The sequence below is a fragment of the Propithecus coquereli genome, unplaced genomic scaffold, assembly GCF_000956105.1.
Source record: "Propithecus coquereli isolate 6110/MARCELLA unplaced genomic scaffold, Pcoq_1.0 Scaffold9, whole genome shotgun sequence".
In the NCBI taxonomy this organism is placed as follows: Eukaryota; Metazoa; Chordata; class Mammalia; order Primates; family Indriidae; genus Propithecus; species Propithecus coquereli.
This window is the reverse complement of record NW_012155284.1, coordinates 2,321,996-2,332,895: the sequence shown is the minus strand read 5'-3', so window position 1 is coordinate 2,332,895 and position 10,900 is coordinate 2,321,996. Positions and strand designations below refer to the sequence as shown.

The 10,900-nt window shown below is 32.8% G+C and overlaps 1 protein-coding gene across 1 annotated transcript in view; it reads left to right on the top strand.

Annotated features, from left to right (window-relative positions):
- Nucleotides 1–10,900, top strand: part of MSH3 (mutS homolog 3) — a 209,051-nt gene that overhangs the window by 104,067 nt on the left and 94,084 nt on the right. Inside the window, exons 14-17 of the mRNA XM_012664615.1 lie at nucleotides 1,052–1,239; nucleotides 1,984–2,152; nucleotides 7,264–7,328; nucleotides 10,297–10,413. Of these exons, the coding sequence (XP_012520069.1) occupies nucleotides 1,052–1,239; nucleotides 1,984–2,152; nucleotides 7,264–7,328; nucleotides 10,297–10,413 (539 nt within the window). The remainder of the gene's footprint in view (nucleotides 1–1,051; nucleotides 1,240–1,983; nucleotides 2,153–7,263; nucleotides 7,329–10,296; nucleotides 10,414–10,900) is intronic.

The window sequence follows — 10,900 nt, the reverse complement described above, 5'->3', positions numbered from 1 at the left end:
CAAGCAACCCTCCTGTCTCACCTTCTTGAGTAGCTGGGACTATAGGCATGTACCAGCACTCCTGGCTAATCCTTCCTGCCTGCCTACCTGCCTGCCTTCCTGTCTTGCTATGTTGTTCAGGCTGGTCTCAAACTCCTGATCTCAAGCAGTCTTCCCACCTCAGCCTCCCAAAGTGCTAGAATTACAGGCAAGAGCCACCATGCCCAGACTGTATGAGTTTTTTTCTAATAAGATCCCAATTGATGGATCTTTGTACCTTATTCATCTTTTTAATATTATAAACACTGCTACTATACATATTCAGATGCACACATGTTTTTCACTACTTGTTTAAGTATATTTTTAGATAGATTCTTTAGTGGAATTGTTTATTCAAAGGATACATACATTTTTTAAAAAATTATGAAGATAACGCCAAGTTCTTTGAAAAGATTAGGCCTCTACTAATACTATATAAAAATGTATTTTTTTCATCCTGTCTTACATGGTTTTCATCAAACTTTTAAATCTTTGAAATTCGAATAAGTAAAAAATGCTATCTTATATTTTTAACTTGCTTGTCTTTGGTTATATATGAAGTTAATCATGTGGTTACTAGGTGTTTTCTTTCAATAAGCTGTACGTTCAGTTTGTTTAGCCATTATTTGGATTATTCATCTTTTTGTGTATTTGTAAGAGCCCATTTTATTTGGGAGACTTTTGCTCTTCATCTCTCATTTATCCTACAGATACTATCCTTCACATTTTTGACCTTATTTACTATATTTTTGCTACATACGTGGTCAGTGTATTTTAAAATGAAAAGATACTAACAAAGTATTGGCTTGATTATCCCTTGCTCAAATTATTGTCTTTATAGCTTTAAAATATTGTATAGTGTTTAACCTCATTTAGAAAATATCAGTGATACTTTATTTCAGCTAACTAGTTGAAATTAAAATTTTTCCTTTATTCTGATTCTAACTTTAAAAAGCTCACTAATTAAACTTCATTTTCATGTATCTTACGCTATTTAGAAAAAAAACAGATTTTTTTTTTTCTCTGTTTTCAGTGTTCTACCCAAGAGTTCTTCTTGATTGTCAAAACCCTGTATCATCTAAAGTCAGAATTTCAAGCATTAATACCTGCTGTTAATTCCCACATTCAGTCAGATTTACTCCAGACAGTTATTTTAGAAATTCCTGAACTTCTCAGTCCAGTGGAGCATTACTTAAAGATACTTAATGAGCAAGCTGCCAAGTAAGTACCAGACCCCCATTTCTTCCTTTTCAGCGGTGAACATAATCCAGTACATTTGCCATTTGATGTGTGGATTCTTAATCTTTGCTAGAATAATGATAGAAGTTGAATGAACACATATATAATTAGAAACATGACTGGATCCTAATAAAAGTTTTACATTACAGCTAAAAGTAACACTTAGGCTGTAAAATTTAGGCAGTTCACCATCTAGAACAGATGTACTACTTCCCCAAGTATCGGCTGATGAAAACCCAGGCAAAGCCAAGTAGTGACAGTTTATTAACCCCAAAACAGGTGTCAGATGGCATCTTATTCTCATTTCCTAGATATCCAGGGATGGTCTGCTTTATATTTGGAATCTGTCAAAGCAAAGTTATCCTTTAAAAGGTAGTCATTTCACAATGCATTGCAGAAAGAGATCTATATAAAAGAAAAAAAGAGTTGACATTTACATTTGTCTTTGTTTTCTGAATAGGTAAAGAACAAATACCTAATTTTATCTCTTGGTTTTACCATAGGAATCATGAACTTAAACTTGCAAAACAAAAATGATACTAGGGTAATTTTGTCTGTTCTTAGAGAAGTTAAGAAACCCACAAGTCCTTAGTAGCAGAGCTGGAATTAGAACCACATTTTCCTGACTTCCAGTCCTTTCATCTTTCATCACATTACAAAAAATAATTGATAACTGGTCTAATTAATATGGTTCAATATATGTATTTGCATTTAAAAATTTTTTAGAATTGGGGACAAAACTGAACTATTCAAAGACCTTTCTGACTTCCCTCTAATAAAAAAGAGGAAGGATGAAATTCAAGAAGTTACTGACAAGATCCAAATACATTTGCAAGAAATACGGAAAATACTAAAAAATCCTTCTGCACAATATGTGACAGTATCAGGACAGGAGGTAATGTCAAATATACTTTTATTTTGTGTTAGTTTTTCTCTAGTAGGAAAGCAATTTTAAAATGTAAATAAAAATCTGAGGATATATTTTTTCAAATGTTCTGTTTTGTTCCTTAGAAATATGTTGTAATAACTTGGTTTGATAAGAATTATTTTAATGATGGTCTTTTGTGGTCTTTCTTGGTAAAGTTATGCAACTTAATGTTACATGTGTTTTAGTGTTATTTGTTGAAGTTGTATTATAAAAATATCTCAATTATTTTGAATCGTAATTTATAGAGTTCATTTATTCTAAGTCCAAGAAATAAGAAGTTAGTGTTTGATCCTGGCTTAAAGATGATGAAATGGTACAACACCTGTGTTGATTGGATCATACGGTGATTAAATGGCAGGGCTTCCTCCTGAAGTTAAGGGTATAGCTGCTGAAAAATCAAACAATAACAAAAAACCAAATCTACAGAGGGAAAAACCTACATTTAATGAATCTTACATAAGATCATGGTGCTGTTTAGAATGTGTTTGGGGGATGTGTATTTCTGTGTTTAAAGATGGATATTAATTCCTGAATGAGAACCAGGAAAGGAAGAAGTGTGCTTTTTAAATGTGGTGTACTTTTTGGTCCTATTCTGAATCTTGAGCTGTGCTACTGCTATGTGTTATGTTTAATAAAATACAGAGACTCCAACTGAGAGAATTTGAGAAATTCTACTTCATTAAAATAATAAATTAGGAAGTTTATGAATTTCTATAGGATGAACATTTTATTTAGGATTTTAAAAAATCGATATTCTGGTGGGGAAGAGTTTAATTTCAGATGGGATCGGGCGGGTTCAGGGCAGCATGGCCGTAGACAAGAGTTTAATTTCAAATTGAATTTTTAAATATTTAAATTACTTTGTGTATTTTACCAATAGATTATTGATTGTATGGTTATTTGAAATAAGCTCTACAGTAAATGATAATCATTATTAAAATGTTTATTAATCTTGTGTCATTTAATAGATTTAACCATTGGTTAAGTCAGCCTGTCTTCTGCACTAAAATTAATAAGATGTTACACTCAGGCAGGCATTTCACAATGCATTTTACACAGAGCTCTACATAACATAAAAATGATTTGACAATATTTATACTCATGTTTATCTTCTGAAAATGCAAACACCAAATATTTACTTGTATCTCTTATTTTAACCATGCATTCATGACCTTGCAAAGTAAAAGGTGACCTTAGGGCCACTATTCTGGCTATTTGTTGAAAATCAGATGGTCAAAACTGCTTTAATAACATTAATAAAAAGATATGTGGTAGAAAAGTGGCTGCCTGGTATGACAGCAGAAAAAGCTAAGTGTCAGTGCCAGTTCTACCACTTACCACTATGTGACCATGGAAGAGTCACCTCTTTTGTGAGACTATTATGGAGACCAATTAAGTTCATATACATGAAAGTGCTTTCTAATCGTAAAGTACTATGCTTATGTTACTCATATAATAACAATAATAGTATTAGTTAGCATTTATCAAGCACTTGTGAAAGTCCAGAATGGTGCTAAGTGCTTAACATACATTATTTTATTTAATTCTTATAACAACATAAAAAAAGGTCATTCCAATTTTGCTGAAAAAAAACCTGAGTTTTGGAGTAGTTAGTTAAGTCACCTAACATCAGAAGCCCAATTCTAGCCCAATTGTGTCTGACCACTAGTCTTTGTACCATATCATCATTTCATTCCATTCACAAATATTAACACAAGAGATTATCAACACTATGGGTTTTATTTGATAAAAATCCAGACCTTTTACAGCTTATTCTATTCAAGCTAAAATAAAGTTTAAACCTTGGGAAGACAGTCCAGGGTTCATTTGGCATTTTTGAAGTAAAAACAGGAGAAAATTACCAGGAATTCATAAGAGATAGTATATTGGTTATTCTTATGAGTATGGCATTGAGATTTAAGAAAAAGTACAGCATGAAAATCAAGTAATTATATTATAAATGATTAGGAAGGAAGATGAATTATCTTCTTATTCTTTATATCTTTACTAGGTTAAGTTGATGGGTTTGAGGAAAGAAATTTCTTAGTCGTTAACAGTAGGATGGATTCTTGTTGGTTTTTAACAACCTCCCTTAGGATATTAGTAGAACATTAGCACAGAATTGCTTTCATATAATTTTTTTGAGAACTAGTGATTCTATTCATTTGAACATCAAATGAATTCTAAATATTCAGAATTTTTATAATCAAATTCTGTTTTAAAAAATGGACTAAAGATATCAGCAAATTATTTAGAGGTAGTTAAAAGACTAAGAACAGACTGTCAGATATGATTACCTCTGAAAAGTGAGGGAGGCAAGAAGGAAAACCCTTATTTTATGTTTATATATGCTTATTCTATACCTTTGTGTTCTGTCTGAAATTTTGTTTCTATACATATGACTTTGTGACAGTTTTAAAAAACCTATTATAGCAGACCCATGTAGTGGTACATGGATCTTGTTATTACTAACATTAGACAGATATATATGCTAGGCTGTCAAGCCAGTGTTACTTTTGACAACATTCATTTTTCATCTCTGTTTCTAGCTTTTATGTACTTAGTAGAATACTAAACTTTATTGTGTGATGCCTTATTGTCTGTGACTCTAAAAGTATTGCTTATAAGAAACTAATGAAAGCAGAATCTTATGCAATTTTACATACTTCACTGCTTCTGTGACAGTCTCTATAATATTTTATGAATATCAACAATTATCTCTTAACCTTGAATCAAATATGGAATGGATATGGGGTGATATTTAGATTGGGGGCTGTATTGATAAATATTATTCTTAAGGGAAAAGAAGAAATATTGGGAAAAATCTTTAGAGAAAATTTTATTAACTTACAGCATGCCATGTATCCAAAATCTGTTTAGTATGTTTCAAATGTAGAAAACATTCTGTTAAATCTTGAGTATAAAAATATTTGAAAATTCTTAAGACCAAGAAAGAAAAGAGGGGAGCAGAGGAATGGGTTAAGCATGGTGCTGGAGAAAACAGAAAGCAGTTTCTGGGGTGAGTTAAGAATTTCAGCAAACCTAGCAATGATGCCAGCCCAGTGATACCACAGGCTATGTAGATTGAGTAATAGTATCTGACGTTTAACCAAGACAGAATTGGGTCCTAGCAAAAGAATATGAGAGATGGCTATAATGAATCAAGGCAGCCTTCTCACATTAACACCTAAGAAACAAAGTCAGGAACTATAGAGCAGGAAAAGTTGCTATGAGAGCTCTCTAAGACTTCTGGAATATATGCTCTTTTCCAGTGTTGATTTTCTTTAGCAATAAAATCCTTGAACAGAACGCCTGCCTGCTCATTGTTAGAATGTTTGAAAAATTTGCTATCATATAGCCAGTGTAGAAGAGCAAAAAGCTAGCTGATGACAGCTCTGAGGAGGAACACAGGCTGAAAACCTGTGGACTGCTGAAAGAGAAAAGAGGGCATACAGGACCAGCACTTCTCTGAGGATGTGACTGCAGGAGGTCAGCAAGCAGGAGTTCCACATGTGCTTTCCTGACTCTCACTCTATTGCCCAGCCTGTATTGACTCTAAATATGGCAGCTTATTGTAGTGATCGTGGTCCCTAGAGTAGACTTTTGGTGCTTGCACTGTTCCCAAGGTGCTCCTTGTTACTGTTGGCTTCTTTTCAAAACTCTTGTGGAGCTCTGTCTTAGTCATTATGGATCTGGATGTGTCCTTCCCAAATATCAATGTGTTCCTGTATTTTCCTGTTTGCCTTAGGCATAGCTCTTCCCAGAATTATTTTATAAAAAGGCCAACATGTCTTTTTATAGAACATTTTAAAATAGCAGGATTATTTAGCATAGTTTAAAAGTGGTTTTATCTTTCCCATTAATGATTTTTATATTCTAGTTTTTATAGCCAAAGAGGGCTTTTTTAGCCTTAACTATTTAACTGGGTGGGGCAGATCTGAAATTGTATTAATTCCTCTTTATACAGGAGGACATCATTAGTTCAAAAATTTTTGCTAAGGATAAGAATTCTTAAGATTAGCCATTAATTCTTATTGTAATTAATGTAAAAGCTACAGTGTTTCTATTAATGGAAAAATAAATTCAAGAGCCAGGTTGATAACTTTTAATATGACTTTTATAAGTACCAGAAGTTATATGCTTATCATAAAACTGATGAATGTGAAAAGTTCTTGTACCTATCTCAAAATTAATGACAACCACAGAGTTTCTGGATTCCATTCTATATAAAATAGATTTTAAAAACTTTATTTGGGGGGGGCAAGGGCAATATATGTAACCTAAACATCTGTACCCTCATGATATGCTAAAATAAAAAAAAAACTTTATTTAAATAAAACATTGAATTTGATTGTAATAATACAGGAATGAGAGCACACCAAGAAGGGATGATACATAATTAATACTAAAAATGAAAGGTGCAATAGAAGAACTTGACTTCACTTGCTTCCTGGCTGATTTCAGAGAAGCTTGCTTACAGCACACAGATGGATCTATAAAGACACGGTTTACATGAGTGAAAACTTATATGGGAAGAAATACTTTCCACTCTTAGTAGTTGGGGAAGTCAGTGCTTTCTTTATGAGGATACTTGTAGAGGATTTAGGTTCCTTGGGTAAAAACGATTATAAAAAATCTTCTGTTCACAATAGAGCAGGGACCATATCTCAAACTGGTATAACATCTAGTAATTGAATATTTTAAAATTTTATATACTTAGAAATTCAATCTTATTTGAGTAATAGAATTCTTAAGATAATTAGAAATAACTGAAAGAAGTTATTAATGAAAAAATCATTCATATTATGCATATAACAGTATTATCAACATTAAAGCCCCAAGTTATATCCTTTATTACAAACTTTTTGCTCAATACAAATTTTACTTTATCCCAAGTATTGAAAGCCTAATTAATATTTGGCTGTATTGACATATATAAAGTCTCTGAAGAACAATACTGGATTTATTTTGAATGTTTAGAACAATATATACTAAATTGTTACACCACAATTTTGAGAAAGCTTTAAATAATGTAATAGTTATTTATCTAAATATCTGTTTATTTGTATTTATTTTAGTTCATGATTGAAATAAAGAACTCTGCTGTATCTTGCATACCAAGTGACTGGGTTAAGGTTGGAAGGTAGGTTTAAAAATAATTTTTTTCTTATAACATAAACTATAATGACATCTGCATACCTACGTAGTGTTGGATTGATAATAGCCACATTTTTGTGTGTGTGTGTGAATATTTTTATTTTAAAATAATAGTAAATTCACATGAATTTGTAAGAAATAGTACAGAAAGTTCCCATGTACCCTTAAGCCAGTTTCCCTCAATGGTAGCATCTTGAAAAACTATAGTATGATATCACAACCAAGATATTGAAATTGATAGTTAAGACATGAAGTTCAACACTCATGAACCCTTTTTAACATCTACAGTGGTAAGTTGAACATCTTCTGTAATGACTTTTATTTGTTCGAACATCTGGAATAGGCAAGGGTGATGAGAAAATCATCAACATAAACTGCACTGGATAGAGGCCCTAGAGGATGATGGGGAAGTTCAGTACAGCAAATTTTTATTCGGCCCCTTCTACACACCAGGTAACAGGAAAGCTCATCGTCTAGAGGAAATATAAACTAAAAGACACCACTTGGTATGTAATACAGTAGAAACTTGAAGAGCGCTATGGAAACATTCAATAATTCGCTTCATCCAATTGGTGGAGGCAGAGTCAGAGCAGGCTTCTTGGAAAAGATGATGTCTGAGCTTAATCTTTTAGACGTTGATGTAAAAATCTCCGCTACTTTGGTGGATAATAGCCACATTCTTGAAATTAAAAGCAATTCTCCCCCTTTGGTTTTCCTATGGAACTTTTAACCAAAGAGATAATTATTTTTAACTTTTTTATCATTGATCTTAAAAAAACATTTCTCAAAAGAGTATCTTATTTATATACATTTGTTTTCTTATTTTGTAAATTACTGTTTTATTCTTATGGCTCAGAGTACACATGGGAAAAAAGTTGAGGAACCTTCAATTGTAAAATTAGTTTAGTTGCTTGAACATCTTAATGCTCTGCCTGACATTTCTTTTAAGAAGCTGAAATTTCATTTCCTATCTCACTGAGCTCCACATTTTTTTATTCTTAATGCTTTCCTTGGCACATAGTTATAGTAGTTCTTTATATCTTTTTTTTGTAATTATATCTTCTTTTCATGAATTGAAAACAAATTAGTCAAAAACAAAATTAGAGAACTACATTGAGACTCTGCCTCTTTTCGTTGGTTAGGCATTGATCCCCAAGAAGGGACTCATTTAAAGAAGTGGTTTAGGGAAGTATATGCTCCTGTGAGTAGTATCCTTTTTGGAATATTTATTAGTACTGTTATTAATAAGTTTGCTTATGAATATGAGATGAAAATGTTATGTTTGCCTAAGATAGTAGAAGAGGGACTAGTCGCTGGTGATGGTGTGAAGGAACTCTGTGTAGAGGATGAAGGAAAATTTTGATGTGTGAATGATTATTAATTTATTATTTTAATTAAAAAAGAAAACTATTTATTATCCATTGCCAAAGCATCACATATTGAAGGCACAGGCATGTGTTTCTTTAGCTGTAATACCATCCTTTTCTTTTTCCTTTGTGACCAGAAGCTATACTTTAAATTTCAGTATCGTTTTCAGGGGATGTTGTTTTCTCTCTTTGCAGACATTCTTTCCTTTCCTTTTGTCCTATAGTATAGCTAATGAATGGAAATATCCTTTTTGAAGAGAAATTACCAAAAATCATGTTAGTCCATCAAGAACAATAACTAAAATGTCTTACTAAATGAGTTTTGCCAGAAGAGAAAGCTATGAAAAATGTATTGGCATAGAAATCTAGATGATGTAGTTTAAAAGCAACAAGCAGAGCATAAATCAGTGTCACCATCTTTTGAACTTTCAATAATGTAAATTGAATGAACAAATAAGATGGTTTGGGGAAGGTTCATTGCAATTTTTTATCTGTTGTTTGTCTATCAAGACCTTGACAGGGTTAGAACATCATCTGTCAGATTTTGAATATAAAGGCCCAACCCTAATCCAGTAACTTGCCAAATTAAAGATAATTGTGACAGTGTATTTTAGGAGTAGGGGAACAAACAAAGAACAGAGTGCACCCCTGGCCTTTTCTACCAGAAGAGCCATCATGATAATAGATAGCCTCAACAGCAGTAGCAGCCACCGCTGCCGCTGCCACCACCACCACCGCCACCACCACCACCAAACAACTAATTTTTATTGAGTACTCACTGTATAGGTACTCTGCTAAGCACTATCTGTTTGACACTACTATCCCCGTTTTATAGATGAGAAAAGTGGTGTTTAGAGAAGGTCAGTTCCATTTGCCCAAAGTCACATAGCTAGTAAGTAAGTGAGAGAGAGGGTCAGAGCCTTTGCGTAGATTCTCTTACTGGGGACTCACGGCATTACTCATGTGCTCTGCAGCCTCTGGACCAAAAGAGCAGAAATGGTGCTCTGGCCCCAGGTGAGGAGCATGTGGTACTTCTTCCCCCTCAGGGCCACTGTGACACTATACAGATCATAAGATCCTGAAGATCTCTTCTTTGATTGCCTCCTTAATTAATGCATTGCTGTTCTTTGTAATACCTTTTATTTTTCTTTTTTCGCTGAAATACTTCAATCATACAGAAAAGTGTAAAATATAAAGAATAATGTAACTCTTCACCAATGTATCTACTTGCCAGCTTTGTCACACTTTATTTTGCCATATTTGCTTCTGATCTTTTTTTTAAAAAAGCATTTTCATTTATTATAACTTAAAGAAAAAAGCTTTTTGCCTGTGAAATAAAAATCCTGAAGTCTGACTTTGCCATATGGATATAATTTGAAATGCACTTAAAAAGCTTTCTGAACATTGTCATATACTTTGGAATCAGTACAGTTCAGGACCGTAATTAAAGAATGTTCTCTATTTACAGCTATTTCCTTTCAAGGTTCATCAGAGAATAGTAAATAACTACTTTAATTTTCTGAAGTGATGGCATTACTGATTTCTTACTAACCTTGATTTCCTATTTATGTTTTTTCCCTCTTCTAGCACAAAAGCTGTGAGCCGCTTTCACTCTCCTTTTATTGTAGAAAATTACAGACATCTGAATCAGCTCCGCGAGCAGCTAGTCCTTGACTGCAGTGCTGAATGGCTTGATTTTCTAGAGTGAGTTTACAATGAAAAATATAATCTGACTTTTTGCTATGAGAAATAGACCGGAAAATCTTTCCATCAAAAAGAAAGTAGAGATTACTTCTTGTGACCTGCCATAAAATAGTTGAGTACATGTGTTCTCTGATTTGGTTTTTAATCCATTGAAATGTAAGCTCATCTGAGTCTTTGGTTTGAGACCAAATATACTTTATTGTTACTGTACTAACATTTATTGCCAAGGAAGGTTAGTAGAGTCACTTTTTAAAATTTCACCTTGGAATTTACCTTTCTTATATAAAAGCTTAACATCTTTTTCAGAATTGGACAAGTATGGGTTATTTTGTTTTTATCTCCATTTAATTAAAAAATTTTTTTTACATCCTGTATATTTTCCCCCTAACTTTTAAATAAAAAAATCTACTGAAAGTTGAAATGACTGCCTATACACCCTTCACCTAGGTTTATATAATTTTAACATTTTGCCACACTTGTTTTTCTA